The sequence below is a fragment of the Pleurodeles waltl genome, chromosome 8, assembly GCF_031143425.1.
Source record: "Pleurodeles waltl isolate 20211129_DDA chromosome 8, aPleWal1.hap1.20221129, whole genome shotgun sequence".
NCBI classification, from domain to species: Eukaryota; Metazoa; Chordata; class Amphibia; order Caudata; family Salamandridae; genus Pleurodeles; species Pleurodeles waltl.
This window is the reverse complement of record NC_090447.1, coordinates 349,376,722-349,394,990: the sequence shown is the minus strand read 5'-3', so window position 1 is coordinate 349,394,990 and position 18,269 is coordinate 349,376,722. Positions and strand designations below refer to the sequence as shown.

The window sequence follows — 18,269 nt, the reverse complement described above, 5'->3', positions numbered from 1 at the left end:
GAGAAGTCTACCAATCTTTCTGATTGTAAGAAGTTGAAAGAAGCAGGATGAAACTGTAACCCTTACTTGGGGTTTCATTGCAACTCTGAGTCAGTCAAAACTCCGAGGCTCTTGACTGACTCATTGGGCTGGGGAGGGGAGATCTCACTGTCGTGGAGAAGAAAGCAGTATTTCACAGATTAGGTTTTTTCCCAATGAAGACAATTTTGATCTTATCGAAATTCAATTAAAAATTATTATTATTCATCCAATCCCGGTTGAATAACATCCTGTTGTGAAAGGATGTCTTAGATTCTGGTGAGTTTTCAAAGCAAAAGATCAATTGCATGTCATCAGCATAATTGTACACCCTGACCTGCATGTTATTCCAGGTGTTCACTAAAAGGTGGATGTACAAATTTAAAAGGCAAGGGGATAAAGAAGATCCCCGAGGTCCTCTGAAGGTTAACCTGACCTTAGGAGATCGAAAGGAGGAGAGTCTATCTGACTGAACCTTTAGAAACAAAATAATCCATTCCTGAATTGTGCCTTGAAGGCCAGCAGCCCTGACATGGCCCCCTATCAAGACCTCGTGGCCAACTGTGCCAAAGGCCACCTAGAGATCAAGAACTTATTTAACAATTTATCAGGAAGCAACATATTAGTTCTCTAGCACTGTGCTCGTTTTCAACTAACCACGAAGAATTATGAAAATTAGTCCATGTCACAATCTCTGTAGCAACTACCACAACAATCATTACCTCATTGCCTTTTACCCAACTACCATCACCTCAACAATGCATATTTAACAAGGAAAAATGTTTTACATCCAAATCATTGTAGCCTAAATCATCACTAGTCAGGATCCCGAACCCTTAACCCTTGTAGGAAGTACCAGTAAACAATGTAATAATAAACAAGGTCAAGGAATACTTAATGATATCAAGGTACAACAAGTTAAAATGAATGATAAAATGGTAGGATAAATAAATGGACATAATTAGCTACATTTTCATGGTTTACACAAATAATGTACATCAGTAAATAAAGTATGGTAATTAAAGATAGAACAAGCAAGCATTAAGTCATATATGACTAATACTCCAAGCACCCTAGACCCTTACCAACTGTGAGATTTGCCAGCTGCGGAGGTAGGTCTGTTGTTACTAGCCGATGTCGAAGAATCTGATTCAGTTGATGAAGAGTAGTTACCTTTTCACTTTTTGTGATGGGATCAGGGGGAATAATTTTATCCTAGCAAAAGGAAGGAAGGAAACACTTAAGTACTGAGAGATAATTCACTTGACATCCTCTTTTATTAATTATTCTTTGATATTTGCTTGATAGCATAGGTTCCACCAAAACGATGAGGTCACTTTTGACAATATGTGCATACAAATGAATAATTATTGACATCATATTTTATTCACATATTTCACACCATTTCAAACAAAAGTGTGAATTTGGCCAATTTAATTTCCACATTTAAACTTGATCTTCATTGGTCTTGGTCTTTTGCACAGGCCTACCTTTCTTCTACATAAATATAGTGCCTACAGGCAATTTATGACTACTTCTACAGTTGGTCACTGATGTTCAAGTGGCATGTCTCACATCTGCTGCACTGCCTGGTCTTCAAAGTAACTGTATATCTAATACCTTGACTACTGTAAGGAAGTGGATTATTTTGTAACGCAATTGTGAGACCTTGTGATGTAATAGCATCACAATCTTTATTAGGTCCAGTTAGGTTTCATTAATAAAACCCTTAGCTCAGTCCTCGGTAACTGTGGCTCAGAGCAGTCAGGCTTAATCAAAGGAACAACTGTAAAGCATTTAGAAATACCAAATGAAATAAATCATTGTAAGTGGTTTAAGTCATTTAGCAGCTAGTAGCCAACTGGCTACATTGCCTACTTTTCTTTACTTGGCTGGGCCATGATGGGTCAGAGGTCAGTCACAGGGAGACATTTACCCACTACGTTCTGCAGTATTAGAGTCCTCAGTCCACTTCTCTCCTTTACCGCAGTGGAGCAAAGAATTTATCCTGATGCTGAAGAGATTTGGTGAATGTTCCTGGGGGCAACCATAGCTCCACGGGTGTGAGGGGTCACTTTGGCCTCAGAGTTCCCACATTGCACCAGGGGAGTTCAGTACAGGTGGTCACCACTGGTCAGATGATCTCCCGGCCACAGTAGTCTCAGAGGTTATGCAGGTTAGATGCCACCTATTTGGGGACATCACAGGAAGGTTGGGACTATGTCACCCAAAAGGCACTTTGGTGCCCAGAGGCTGACAGGTGCTCCTGGGCAGCTAGGTTCTCAAAGAGTACAGGATTCGTTAGCTATTGGTGGACATGAAGCTTAATAGGAGGCTAGCCAAGTAGCTTTGGAGTCACTTCTTCCGTTTTGATACAATTAGAATTCTTTTCCATGAGTGGAAACTGCAGGCACAGTCCTCTTTTCAGGTCCCCTGTGTGCAGCAGGTGCAGTCCAGTCTTTAGTGCAGCCACTCTTTGCTAGGACCAGAGAGCAGCAGGGCAGTCTTTCATCTGTTGTCTTTCCTGTCCAGCAGTGATCAGATGACAGAGTGTCTGGGATATTGCTTTTATACCATGTTGTGGGATTGAGGACTCACTAGCCAATGGGGCAATAGTTCCCACAATGTAATCCTTCCCACCTTATATCACTTCCTGGGGGTGTGGTCAGCAAACAATCTCAGTAAATCCTTCTCTACACACATTCAAAATCGTGCAAGCCTTCTTTCCCTGTGAGGAGCCCTGGGCACCTCAATGGGGTGTTTCCACCATATTGAGTCAATCTTCCTGGAAAACTGGTTCTGCAACTTGTTTCCTGATCTGGAGGAGATGCAGCCTGCCTCCATACAAAAAGGAGTGGATTCACAAAGGTGTGATTGCCATTTACTTCACTGGGATGGTAGCCTCTTTGAAGTTGTGCTGGGCCCTCTGTGGCCACCACGCAATAGTCATCCTGCTGGAGAAGGTCAAACCAGATCCCACCAGAAATGTATTTCCTGTTCCTGGGGGCATTTCACACTTCTTAGCGGGGGCAGCATGTTGTCTCGGTGGAAAACTGCTGCAGATAGGCAGGAAAGGCTACGAGTAGCTTGGGCAATAAAGTGGTGACTATCTAAAGTCACCTTTCTATTAATAGCTGCCTTTAATCCGTTCTCAGTAATGAGTCCGGTTTACTGTATCCTTTATTTTGATACTGTGGAGTAATATTTTTGTTGGTCTCAAATGGAAGTTACCTCTTAGCGTGGTAGGTACTGAAACTACATGTTAGCCAATGGGACCACTGGCATTGCTACAGTCAAAACAGCAGTTTCATGTTTTCACTGTCAGAGCATATTTAACAGAAAAGGAACATTTCCTTCTGTATAATATTAAGGACCTTGTCTGGTTGGCTACCAACTCCTTCCCTGTTGGTGCCTCATTAAAATTAAAAATGAAGGATTTGATCTGGCAAATGGGTTAATTTTGCAATGTTGAGCTGGTAGCTTTAACGCTGCCTGACCTAGGCTGCAGAGGCAGGCCTAGAGTCAAGTTTTCACGGTTGTCACTGTAGTGCTGGCACAATTAAGTGCTACAGTCTACTAGGGATACAACTTACTAGCTTTGGGTACCTCTTGTACCATATGCTAAAGCCTTATAGTTAAGGTAAATAGGCCAATCAGACATTAACAAATTGTACACACACTTTGGTGGTCAGAGCACATGCACAGGAGCCTGAACTGCAGGGCCCAGTGCCCTAAAGAATCTAACAACCAGCAGCATCAGTCCAAAAACTTGCCGTGGCGATCATACAAAAGAGGTCCTTTCCTTTAGCTACACATTTCATCCAACAATTGCATGACTTCCTCCCATATGCCATGTTTCACTTCTCCACAGCCCAGTTTATCTTTCTGAGCAAGCTATACAGGACTAATTTCGACCACACCTGCATTCTAGAATTTATCAGTAGTTCAGCACATTTCGCCTCTCCCAGAAGCGCTACCATCTCATGCTCAGACTTCTTTCTTCCCACAGTAGGAATCCCAGGTATCAGGCTTTACTATGGATGGCATATCACCAAGCCAGTCAATCTTAGTTTCCTAAACATTCTGAAATATTTTTTGAGACCTGCATCCTACATTTTTCCTTAAGCTACAATCTGCAACTCTAAGAGGCAGTATCTCAGATTTAGCTCTCTTTTCATTCGCTCTTGCAAACACCCCTTAGCTTGTAAGTTTATTTAGAGAAAACTCTTCAACCACACAAGAAAGAGTTCTGTCTTATTTCCATAAACCAACTCCATCTGCATTGGTTCCAGTAATAATCTGAAAAACAAGAAGTGCTCAAGCAACACAATAGTGAATCAAACATTTTAAAAAAATGAGAGGATTATAAATAATACAAGAATGTGTAGATACCTCAATTGTTCCGCACATTTTATATATTTTAAGGATTAATTAAGATAAAATGACAAGCAGAATGCAGAAACACTAAAAAGAATCTACATAGGTGGACACTGGTCTTGGATCAATTGAAGGCTAGGAAGGGCAGTTCTGAGTTAGATGCTGTAAAGACATTTAACAGATTAGAAAGAGTTTTGGTCTCGGACATTAATCACAAAGAGCCAGGATATGTGTGACTGGTGCAAGTGATGCATATCTATGAGGGGAAAAAAGAGAAATACGGAAGTGTCCATTCAGGGGTGGAACCAAACACTAACCTTTTGTTTGCATAGTTGATAAATTCTATAAAGATATTTAAATGAATACCAAAACCACAATAACTGTTCCTCTTCAGCATCTTGGAAAATAAATATTAGGAAATGAAACTTCAGTAAAATGTAAAGACAACTTACCCGTATACAGGTTGGCAGTCGTGGGTAAGACCCGGTGGTCAAGACATCTATTGCATATGGGATTGCAAAGCTGGGCAGACGCGCATGTACCAAAGCATCCCTGGCTAATGAGGCCAAGCGATCTGCAGTGTCTACAAATAAAATGGCTTGCTGATCTAAGAAGCTTGATATCATCTGCAAGGCAATAGCAGTGCATATTCAGTTTAAGAAGTAGCTTATTTTATCCCATTTGTGGGAACTATAAAACACTGTACATGAAACGTCTGACAAAAGAATATAAAACGTCATTTAGCATAGATATTGACTTACTGAAAACCTAAACAATATTAACTTGACTAACATCTGAAAATTGCCATGTTCTAAAGGAGTACACAAACACTAAGGCCCCCTATACGAGTTTGGCCATCAGACAAGCAGACCTCCAAACTCGCAGGTGAGACCTCATATTACCATGTTCCCAACATCTACCAGCCCAATGGGAACATCGAATTACAACATTCCTGCAGGACAGTGCTACAGTATTGGTCTCGGCTCCCTTAAGGCCAATACCATTACACAACAGCACCTTCGAAATGCACACTGCCTGTAAAGCTGACAGTGTGCATTCCAAGGGTTCTGGGCAGGGGCGCACCTGCACTGCCCATGACATGGTCGAAGGTAGTGCAGGGGCTTCCCTGTGGCCCAAGCACTTCCTTTCCGCCATCCTTTTCATGGTGGTTAAACTGCCATGAAAAGGTTGGTGGAAAGGGGACTCGTGATCAGGCGCCACATGGCTGGTCCCCTGCCAGTCTGACTGCCAAGGTCATAATTTGGTAGTCGAACCGCCTGGTATGCGGCGGCCCAACCGCCATTGGGAGACTGGCAGTCTCCAGGGCACCAGTCTCATAATGAGGCCCTAAGTCTACATACCTGGATGTAGTATTTAAGAGAAAAAAATTACAGAAAAAAACTTGATTTTACACAGACATTAGCAAAAGCTGGCACAAGGAATCTAGGAAAGGCAAGTAAAACTTATGTATTGAGTTAGTGTTTCAAATGGTAGAATGTAACTGGGGTGAAAAACAAAGGCAACAGTGTAGCAATGATCAGTGAATTGTACAACTATCAACACATCAAAGGTTCAGTGAAGAATAAAGATGTTTAGCTATCAAAAGTCTATAGGTGTTTGAGAATGACTATCTCAATTTCAAGACAGTTATCTGAAAAGTGTACGCATTATTTTACAAACCTATCGTCTTCAGGTGTGTAGCTAGCTTACCATGGGCCTTCAAGCTAGGAAGGAAAATGCCCCCCAACTTCTATTTGATGCTGCCAATGTCTCAACCTGCTCCAAGTGCCCACCAGCACCATTCTTCATTCTGGCCTTTTAATCAACATCAAGCTGTAGTATTGGAATTGTAGTTTTGAGTCTCTCATTCATGAGAAGTGCAAGGATTTTTGACGTGACAGTCCCATGAAAATAGAATTTTGGTGCTGGATTGGGCCAAAAAATGCAACTTTTCAAGGTCACACAGCTAAAGGATGCCACCATGTCATGGTGCCATAAGCTCAACCCGGCCATATGCCTTTCCTTGTCTTAGGGGAAAATCAGCTCTAATCCTATTAAAGCCACGGCGTCCATGTCTCAGCATTAAAAGCCTGGTGGATTAAAAAATGCAGGTCTGACTAAAGGTAACACACACAGGACACTTTTCAGATAAGACAACCACTGTCTGACAGCAAGGGTGTGGAATTTAATAAAATATCTACTTGCCCATGAGACAGGTTGCTTTACAAAATCTGCTTGTCCTGTAAAGAAATCCACTTCTCCCTTTGGTGCCACATAGTGCAGCACCACATTATGGTAGCAATCTCATTATATACGAGCTCTGATAATAGCCTGTCTGATTATGCCAGGGCTCATACTATAGTGAGGTTTGAATATTTGCAATTTTGCAACCTTTCTACAGATCTATATGCCGCGGCTAGAAGTAGTAGTAAGCAATAGTTCCAGTGTTGGAATGCTTTTTTTAAGTCTGTGCAAACCTACTTACTTGCATTTTTTGGGGGCTTTCACCAGCTCTTTGCTAGTCTTTTCCCATACTTAAAAAAGTTGGAAATTTACTCCTTAAAAGGGCAGGAGTAAAACTTCTTGCACAATTGGGGGGAAATAAGTAAACAAACAGATCCAAAAGCGGAAGGGCCCAAGAACCACTAGAGGCTCAGAGGCTCACCTTCACAAATTTATTCAGTCATTAACACCTAACCCTTGGGAGATTGAAGTAACTTACCAAATTTCTAATTCCTCCATTGAATATCTAGATCTTTTGATTTATGTTGAGGATAACAAACTCCTGACAAAGTTCTTTCGCAAATGACATCTGCCAATTCGATTCTCCATGCCACCAGTTGTCACTCGGCTAGTACCATTCGGAATATACCCAAAGGAGAATTCCAACGTGCTAGACTCAATTGCTCTAATATAAATGACTATGATAGAACGTCTTCTGAAATGACTACGAGATTATTTTCCAGGGGGTATAATCAGGCCTCTCTCAACACTACCAGAAATGAAGTGAGAAGTATGGATCGAAATTTTCTGCTGAATAAACCTAAACAAATCAACAAGAACACGACCATTCGCTTCATCACGGCCTTTCACAATGGGCACAAGCATATTCGTAATTCACTCAAAAAATTTTGGTTTTTACTGGTGAATAACTCTTCGATTAACCAACATATTACTAGCTACCCACAAATAGGATTTAGGAGGGCACCTAACTTACGTAATAAACTGTGTCCTTCATTCTTTCAACGCAAGTCTCCCACTACTTTCCTACCATCTAAACCTGAAGGCTTCTACACTTGCAGCAAATGTTCTATATGCAAATTAGGCCTGCCTAAATCTACAGCAGTAAGCATTAACAACTGCACATATCGGATCACCGACTTTATAAACTGTTCTAGTACTTCTGTTATCTATGCCATTTGGTGTCCCTGTAACTTGACTTATATTGGCAGTACGATCCGGCCTTTAAAAATTCGAATACAGGAACACTTTCGGAATATACAAAAGTCTGATACTCAAGCACCCATGGTGGAACATTTTATTAAGTATCACCAATACCAACGTACCTTTAATTTTTGTGGTTTAAGACTTATCACACCCTCCCCTAGAGGAGGCAACACACCATTGCGACTACGCCAGGAAGAGAGCCGTTTAATAATAAAATATGATACTGTAAACAATGGGCTCAACAAAGACCATGAATGGCACTTTTGGCTAATGTAAAGAACCTGTAACCTAATGTCTTTTTCCACTCCTTTCCTTTTCCTTTTAGCTTTCTTTTCTTTTCTTTCTTTCTTTCTATCTTTTTTCTTTTTTTCTCTCTCTTTCTTCTTTAGTCAAAACCTTTGCCTTTTTTCTCCTTTCTTTTCTTTTTTTCTTTCTCTTTCTCTACCCTCCATTATTTGCTCTCATATTGCCCTTCAGGTTTCATTACAAATATACTTCGTGACCACAATTTAACTCTAACTAGAGTTCGCCTGGAGAAAATGCAATCGGCTGATTTATTACTTCTATTTTCCTTTTGTTAGGCAATTATACAGTCTTTCTTTTTGTACTAGATTATTGGAAGAAATACCTATATAGCATAAATAGATTCTATCGTATCAGCACTCATGTATTTATTTGACTCTTCAGGACAACTATTTGTGTACATTCTTTAACAAAATGGCGCTACTTAGCGCGTTACGGGAGAGTCCTTTCTCCCTTTTGATTATATTCATTTCAACACGGGTTATTTAAACGCGACTTTAGACGCGGGCGCGTCCGTCCCGTTTCCCGTGTTCTTTCTTTTTTTCTGGCCATATTTGCACGGCACTTTGATTCCGCAGCGCTTGAGGTAAGGGAAAAGACTATTAATGTTCTTAAAGCGAACATTCGGGCTCTCTGAATGCCGTAACTTTGTTTTCTATGAAGATGGACTTAAGTTCTACACACTGTGCCTGCCATACAGCTGTAGTTAAACTACGTTTTCTATACAATGTGATTGTGCTCTGAAACTAACGGATCTATTGATCGATACTAGCCGCCTTGTTTCATTGTTTTTTGTCCAGTACGTCATATTCAATATATTACCATGTAGCATTTTTCCCTTTCTTTTTCTTCTTTTCTTTCTGATTTAAGTTTCCCAGTCGTTTTTCCTATCTTGAACACTGCAATGTAATTTCTGAATTTTAAGCCATATGATGGTTCCTGTTCACATTCTCAAGTATAAGTACTACTTTCAAAAATGTTAAATGTTGTAATGTATTTTTAAATCTGGTCTTTCAGTTGCTTGACTTATTGTAAGATACTCTCTTATATACTTACTGTTAAACCCTGAATGTTTTAACTGATAGACTATTGTTATCTTACAGAAAAGGATTATTACAATTTGTTACTAATACATGTCTGCCTCATTTCGCGAGGTATGTTTGTCAGTACCTTAGCATTTCCACCCTTCAGTCTCGAGCACTAGCTAACCTAGGTGGTACTTTAGCCTTATCTGACACTTGGGATTTTAGAATTAATTGCGGATTATTATTTTTTCTACAATCTCACCATTTCTCTTATCATTACTTTATCTTGGAAAATACCACAGGTTGTTTCTCTTTTTTCTTGGTCTTTCAAATACGTCGGGGTCTGACTGTAGTCACTAATTGCACTTACGCATCAACGTTTCTTCCTTTTATCTAGCATTGGGCTCCAATTATCTCACATCCTGACTTACCACACTCCCTTCGATCCTTGCATGGGATTCCCCTTTTCGTTCACTTTCTTGATGGTGCCTCTCAATGACATTTCATCTACTCACATGAATATTTCTGAATTGCAATTTGTCATCTCTTTTTATTTTCAGCCTTGAGAAAGCCCCGGTCTATATATAGCCAGAGGGGGCGAAACACGTGTTGGCTGATCTTCTATTCATCCTATGTTTATCATATTTGGATTTTGGACTTTGTTCTCTGTCCTACTAACCAGTGACTGACTGTGAAACTGGGACTTTAATGTTTGCACAACAATAAAATCAAGAACTCTCTGAGTGGGACTTCACCTCTTTTTGTTTACGGGGGAAATAAGTAGTTGGAGGGAAAGTGAATTTCGCATTAGCAAATCTACACAATCATATGTGCTCGTACTAAAATGCACTTCACAAATATTTTCTAGGAGTATGGATTTCCTGACCTACTCCTGAAACTTCTTGTGAATTAATGAAAGCCGTATATCTGCACTAATGCAAGGACACATACCATAGGTGCTCTTTTGTGACTATCTTTAAGAATTGGGGCCCTAATTAGGTGTGGCATGAACCAAGACCTTTAGTTTTTAATAAATTCTGCTCTTTCACAACAAGCATATCAGCACACAAAATAGGTTTGTTCAGTGCCAGTGTGGCAATGTGTGACTTTTGAGACCAAAACATATTTTTGCCATTGTTTGTTATAATGGTGAGGGAACAACACAGTTTTACAAAAAGTATGTCAAAACAAGATATGCATTGACAAAACTAAAAGGCTGACCACCAATATTAGACTTATTGGTTTTGTCAATGCTTGTTTATTTTTATGCTCCCCATAATCTTGTTGAAACTGAGTACATTGTTTTGTTTCCATTATGAATATTTCTGGGAGATACCAGCATGCATCAACACATTTTACTAGAAATGGTATCTAACATTTCACTGGAGTTTGTATAGATGCATTTTTTTGGTGAACATTTTATTGTGAAAGCTAAGTATCATTCAAGCTTCTGCAAATATTTGCATCTTAGGCAGCATTCTGGGAGCATTATATCTAGCCTCACAGTGGTAAAGTTTGCAAACGTGTGTATACATTTTCATGTTGGAACCTCTCAGTAGTGCAGTCTAAGGTTACAACATTTCCATAAAGTGCTCACCATAATAATAAAGGCCTTGCTTTAATGAACCATAAATACACGTTCAAACAGCATTAGCAAATGGGCCAAATATTACCTTTACTGCAGACAACTCCCTTCCAAATCCATACTGTGGTACTGTAAACTGGCAGCTAAAGGGTTTGTGGCACAAAGGGTTGAGACTACTCATCCCAAGGACAAAATAAACATGAAAACATGTTGTCCTTGACATCAAACTATATGTCCTGGGCATCAGACTACAGGAATTCCACATCCCCTGATTATCTCGTTCCTCCTCACATCATGCTTTTCAGCTAAAGGGGATTCTATACAGTTTTGGTTGTGCACATTATGTGGCGAAGCCTAGCTTGAATACCTGTGAAAATTATTTTATTTGCATGTTCACTTAGTATTCATTATAATAATTCTGCTTTTAATATTCCTGAACTCCTTTAACACACACCTTTTCTTAATTCCTCCAATCTGACCTCTGCTAAAATTCATCGCTGGTACACGTTTGGCAGTAGTCTACGTCTTTGGGAGTAAAGGTAAAAATGCCCTGCATTTGACCAAGCTAAAGTCTTAAGCAGCAACCTCTGAGCAGTTTATACATCACCACCACATAGGGCAGCAAACCTTCTTTTTTCAACAGAAGTGGATGACAAGTTGTTAATATATTATCAAATTAATGAAATATACAATTCTAGTTGCAATTGTTTTCACTAAATAAAACTAAACACAAGATGCGGTAATTCTACAACCCCAACAGAAGTATAATTAATTCCTCCTGAGAGGGGTTGAGCGCAACCTTTGGAGTACCCCATACTGGAAAACTTGGACTTTAAAGCTTTTTCCCCAGGCAAATGAAAAAAATAATAGCTGTATTTTTCTGACTAGCAACTGAGCAAGAGATTTGGTGAGCATTATGGCAAGCTCTGTAATAGAGCACTGTACATCATCCCTGTAGCAAACTTTGTGGGTGCCACTATGTATGACACTTTTCAACAATCAATCCGATGGCTAGATAAATGGCTGTGTTAATCAGAAATTTGGATTTTCCTACTTTTTTGTCAGACTGGTCACTTCCCCAAATATTTTTCAGGTGCATACTCCCCTGTAAGCAGAAGGGCTTTCAGCCTTGACCTAATCTCAGCAAGACTGAAAAAACACTTTTGCGTTGGAATAGCTGCATCTCATGGAATAGTTAAAAACACACGGGGGCATGGCCAAGCAAGATGGCTGCCAGTGAACTTGTACCTATGGGGGGTGGTAGATAAGTGGCCCAAAAGACAACTGTAGGCTCCTCACCCTGGACTGTGACCCCTTGATGAGTCACCACCCTCACTATGGAACATAGTTAAAGCGGGGGCATCACAGTGAATCATCAGCACTGTGAATCACTGGATGATGGTGAGTGGATGGCGGACAAAGGGACTTCGGGGGGGGCACTATTGAATGGATACTATAGCGGCACCAATAACTAACACTCTATGGGATACCCAGGGGGCGTAGTCAAACCCAGGGACAGTGCAACCAACAATGCTGTGTTTGAAAATCATCAGAACTCTATATATCAGGACTACACTAACAAAGTGCAAAACTCAAGGAAGAGTTTTTTTTTTAAAGAGGTAAAGGCCAAGGTTCGATCAATGGGTGTGAAGTTTATGTTGCTGTACCGGCGCGCATGCGGGTCATCTAAGGGGTAAGTCCCACTTCTTTGGACCCTCCCCACCAGATCAGAACATGCTCTGGGTTACGGTAGTCCCAACTGGAGGATGCACAACCCTTACAGGATGAATGCCTCACTAAGTCCTGCGGGGGGAGGGGCCCAGGATCGAGATACAACAAGACAATACAATTGCAGCTGTGTCTCTGGATCCAACACCAGCTTTGAATGGTGAGACACAAGAACCAGAATCGGAAATGGACATGGGAAGAATTCTGGTTAAGCGGGGGGCTCTGTCTTCTCCTGTTCGTATTCCACAAGATACACCACTGTGGTAACCGTATTTACATTTTTGCTGTCTTACGGTGAGGGGGCGGGGGTACGAGTGAACAATCTGGGGTCATGGGATGGCTGGAGGGGATTACACTCGGAAGATAAGGAATATACATGTCAGTCAAAGAGACACAACACAAACAGCCTACTAGACAGATTCTTATTGTGTGACCGGATCCACTCCCTGGTGGCAGAGGTGGCACATATGGGAAGATTCCTGTCAGATCATGCCCCTGTTATTTTGTGCCTGTGCTGGGGGTAGGGCGACAGGGAGGCAAGGAGTTGACGCATGCCGCCGGGGCTCCTGGCAGACAGTGCTTGTCGTGAGACACTAGCCACCTCGATAATGGTCTATCTGGAAATAAATTGGGGCACCACAGAAACAAGGGCAGTTGATTGGGAGGCACTAAAGGTTGTAGCAAGGGGGGACTAGTATAGGTACTATCTGTGGAGTTCGTAGGCAGCAGGAAAACGACCTCAAGGACTTGGAGGGTCCAGTGGTGGACGTGCAGCGTCGTGAATCCTTCGCCTCTCAGGTGCAAGGAGAACATCTTCGATTAAGCAGGGAGGTGGGTAAAAGCCGGGAAACACCGGACAATCTAACACTGAGGACTTATCGTCAAAGACTGGGAAGGGAATAAGTCGGACAGGTTGTTAGGAGGAATACTGAAATGAGAAGTGACTTCACCACCCACCCTGCATATTAAAACATCAGCAGGAGTCTTGGTTACAAGTCTGTAAAGAAATGGCTCCCTGTTGCAGTTACCCCCCACTTTTTGCCTGATACTGATGCTGACTTGACTGAGAAGTGTGCTGGGACCCTTCTAATCAGGCCCCAGCACCAGTGTTCTTTCACCTAAAATGTACCATTGATTCCACAATTGGCACACCCTGGCACCCAGATAAGTCCCTTGTAACTGGTACCTCTGGTACCAAGGGCCCTGATGCCAGGGAAGGTCTCTAAGGGCTGCAGCATGTATTATGCCACCCTAGAGACCCCTCACCCAGCACAGACACACTGCTTACCAGCTTGTGTGTGCTAGTGAGAACAAAATGAGTAAGTCGACATGGCACTCCCCTCAGGGTGCCATGCCAGCCTCTCACTGCCTATGCAGTATAGGTAAGACACCCCTCTAGCAGGCCTTACAGCCCTAAGGCAGGGTGCACTATACCATAGGTGAGGGCACCAGTGCATGAGCACTGTGCCCCTACAGTGTCTAAGCAAAACCTTAGACATTGTAAGTGCAGGGTAGCCATAAGAGTATATGGTCTGGGAGTCTGTTTTACACGAACTCCACAGCACCATAATGGCTACACTGAAAACTGAGAAGTTTGGTATCAAACTTCTCAGCACAATAAATGCACACTGATGCCAGTGTACATTTTATTGTAAAATACACCACAGAGGGCACCTTAGAGGTGCCCCCTGAAACTTAACCGACTATCTGTGTAGGCTGACTGGTTCCAGCAGCCTGCCACACTAGAGACATGTTGCTGGCCCCATGGGGAGAGTGCCTTTGTCACTCTGAGGCCAGTAACAAAGCCTGCACTGGGTGGAGATGCTAACACCTCCCCCAGGCAGGAGCTGTAACACCTGGCGGTGAGCCTCAAAGGCTCACCCCTTTGTCACAGCCCAGCAGGGCACTCCAGCTTAGTGGAGTTGCCCGCCCCCTCCGGCCCCGGCCCCCACTTTTGGCGGCAAGGCTGGAGGGAACAAAGAAAGCAACAAGGAGGAGTCACTGGCCAGTCAGGACAGCCCCTAAGGTGTCCTGAGCTGAGGTGACTCTAACTTTTAGAAATCCTCCATCTTGCAGATGGAGGATTCCCCCAATAGGATTAGGGATGTGACCCCCTCCCCTTGGGAGGAGGCACAAAGAGGGTGTACCCACCCTCAGGGCTAGTAGCCATTGGCTACTAACCCCCCAGACCTAAACACGCCCTTAAATTTAGTATTTAAGGGCTACCCTGAACCCTAGAAAATTAGATTCCTGCAACAACAAGAAGAAGGACTGCCTAGCTGAAAACCCCTGCAGAGGAAGACCAGAAGACAACAACTGCCTTGGCTCCAGAAACTCACCGGCCTGACTCCTGCCTTCCAAAGAACTCTGCTCCAGCGACGCCTTCCAAAGGGACCACCGACCTCTGAATCCTCGGAGGACTGCCCTACTTCGACGACGACAAGAAACTCCCGAGGACAGCGGACCTGCTCCAAAAAGACTGCAACTTTATCCAAAGGAGCAGCTTTAAAGACCCCTGCAATCTCCCCGCAAGAAGCGTGAGACTTGCAACACTGCACCCGGCGACCCCGACTCGGCTGGTGGAGAACCAACACCTCAGGGAGGACCCCCGGACTACTCTACGACTGTGAGTACCAAAACCTGTCCCCCCTGAGCCCCCACAGCGCCGCCTGCAGAGGGAATCCCGAGGCTTCCCCTGACCGCGACTCTCTGAAACCTAAGTCCCGACACCTGGGAGAGACCCTGCACCCGCAGCCCCCAGGACCTGAAGGACCGGACTTTCACTGCAGAAGTGACCCCCAGGAGTCCCTCTCCCTTGCCCAAGTGGAGGTTTCCCCGAGGAAGCCCCCCCTTACCTGCCTGCAGCGCTGAAGAGATCCCTTGATCTCTCATTGACTTCCATTGCGAACCCGACGCTTGTTCTAACACTGCACCCGGCCGCCCCCGCGCCGCTGAGGGTGAAATTTCTGTGTGGGCTTGTGTCCCCCCCGGTGCCCTACAAAACCCCCCTGGTCTGCCCTCCGAAGACGCGGGTACTTACCTGCTGGCAGACTGGAACCGGGGCACCCCCTTCTCTCCATTGGAGCCTATGCGTTTTGGGCACCACTTTGAACTCTGCACCTGACCGGCCCTGAGCTGCTGGTGTGGTAACTTTGGGGTTGCTCTGAACCCCCAACGGTGGGCTACCTTGGACCAAGAACTGAACCCTGTAAGTGTCTTACTTACCTGGTAAAACTAACAAAAACTTACCTCCCCCAGGAACTGTGAAAATTGCACTGTGTCCACTTTTAAAATAGCTATTTGTGAATAACTTGAAAAGTATACATGCAATTGAAATGATTCAAAGTTCCTAATGTACTTACCTGCAATACCTTTCAAACAAGATATTACATGTTAAATTTGAACCTGTGGTTCTTAAAATAAACTAAGAAAAGATATTTTTCTATACAAAACCTATTGGCTGGATTTGTCTCTGAGTGTGTGCACCTCATTTATTGTCTATGTGTATGTACAACAAATGCTTAACACTACTCCTTGGATAAGCCTACTGCTCGACCACACTACCACAAAATAGAGCATTAGTATTATCTCTTTTTACCACTATTTTACCTCTAAGGGGAACCCTTGGACTCTGTGCATGCTATTCCTTACTTTGAAATAGCACATACAGAGCCAACTTCCTACAAAGTCGAAGGGACATTTTATCACTCAGTCGAGCATTTAAAAAAGGTCTCTCATGCTGGCCCCCAGGTGTCTGACAAGACCATACAGGGGTTTCTATGGCGGTTAGAACTTCCCCAGTTGGCACCCGACAGTCAAAGGGAACTTGAAGAAGATATCAACTAGAGGAGGTGGGTGTAGCTATAAAAACATAAAAGAAACCCAGAGTCCCAGGGGGATGGTTAACCTGTAGAGTTTTACCAGACATATTCCTCCCTTCTTCGGGAGAAACTGTTAGAGGTATTTGGGGAGGCATGCAAGAGGGGCATCTTGCCAGAATCGATGTGGCAGGGTATTATCAGCCTTATGCTTACACCTGGAGGTGACTCCATGGATCCCTCCTCTTATAGGCCACTCACCATGCTGAATAGCGATGTCAAAATGATTTCAAGATATAAGATATAAGCCACCAGACAGCCTGGAGTCATTCGAGGGTTGGTCTATGAAGACCAATACAGTTTTATACATCCTTTAACTTACATCGTTTAACCCATGTCCTACGTGAAACTATGGATGTGGCACAAGAGCTGGCACTAGTGGCATTAGTCCTCGAAAAGGCTTCCAATACTGTAGAGCGGAGATTTTCTGATGGACGTTATGCAGGGAATGGGGTATGGCCCCATGTTTTGCCCCTGGGTACGTTTACTCTAGACTGAGCCCATTTGTAAGTGTTCGGGTAAGTGGTGAGCTTTTGGACTCCTGGTTGGTGGGTATGGGAACCAGACTAGGGTGTCCCTTATCACCATTCCTTTTGCCTTGGCAGTGGAGCCATTAGCCCTGTTGCTTTATAGGGAAATGGACATCTGAGGGATTCGGGTGGGTCACCCCACCCATATAATCGCGGATGACACACTGGTATACCTTAGATCACTGGGCGAGTTGGTGCCCCTGTTATTCCAACTATTGACGGAGTTTGGGCTTGTCTTGGGCCTCCGAGTGAATGCACAGAAATCACTTTTGTTTCCACTGGGTACACTTCGTGGTAGATCATTGGATGGGTTGCCAGTGGTGGGCCTTCACTGGGAGTTAGAGGGCTTCCGATATTTAGGCATCTGTGTCAACCACACCAAAGCAGCTCTTAGAACATTGAATGTGGAGAGAGTTGTGTCTGGTCTAGAACGCTCTGTCTCGTTTTGGAACAAGTTGCCCTTGTCTGCGATGGGTAGAGCAGCAGTCGCCAAGATGGTGTTTCTCCGGCGTTGTCTCTACTTGTTGCAGAATTAGTTGTTTCCATTGGCCCCTCAACTGTTAGCTCGACTAGACAATATGTTAATCTCCCTGGTTTGGGCTGGACGTCGCAGTTGGGTGGCCTTGTCCGCACTTCACTGGGATCTGGACAGGATGGGCTGGCTATCCTAGATATCAGGCTGTACTACTATGCCGTGCAGTTTCAGCATGCTGTGAGGTGGCTGGTGGAGTCAGACACACTGGGAAACCGACTTTTCGGGGGAATGCTCAGCACTGATATACTAGCCAGGATCCTTATGAGAGGTAGTCACTCAGATCAGGCTCTCCCATACCTAGTTCATACTACTGCGAAGATATGGGAACAAATGGTCAAGAGGGTACTTTGTCGCGCCCCATTTGACAGGGAGTTGAAATTATAGCTCTGTTCCGAGAGATAAAAGATCACATATCCATGGAGCAATGGAGAGCAGGAGGCGCTGCTTGGTGACAGGGGATTTATATCCTAATGAGTCTTTCCTGTCAGGAAGCGCAGGAGGAATTTGATCTGGCCCAGGGTAATTTTTTACATTACGTGAAAATTGAAAGTGTTGTGAGGGAGGTGTGGCAAGATTTCCCGGCAATGCCACAGACATCACAGGTGTTAGAAGGATTGATCAGTTGGGGTGAGGGGAGACATTTAATTTCTTTATTTTGCAGGGTGCTTCGGGAGGACCCTGTTAAAAAACCCTGTGTTGCAAATCGAGCATGAGAATGGAATTGGGGAACCCAAGAGTGGATGCCTAGTGGGCTAGGACATTATCGCTAGTACGCAATGCAATAATAGATTCAAACTCCTACATTTTAACTTTATGCATCGGATATATGTAACACCACATCGC

At 43.4% G+C, this 18,269-nt stretch overlaps 1 protein-coding gene across 2 annotated transcripts in view; it reads right to left on the bottom strand.

Moving 5' to 3' along the window:
• The window catches only part of MED14 (mediator complex subunit 14), an 801,766-nt gene that overhangs the window by 758,834 nt on the left and 24,663 nt on the right, over positions 1-18,269 (bottom strand). For both annotated transcript variants that reach the window (XM_069204216.1, XM_069204217.1), the window contains exons 4-5: positions 4,848-5,021; positions 1,104-1,233 (exon numbers count right to left, since the gene is read on the bottom strand). In XM_069204216.1, the coding sequence (XP_069060317.1) occupies positions 1,104-1,233; positions 4,848-5,021 (304 nt within the window). The remainder of the gene's footprint in view (positions 1-1,103; positions 1,234-4,847; positions 5,022-18,269) is intronic.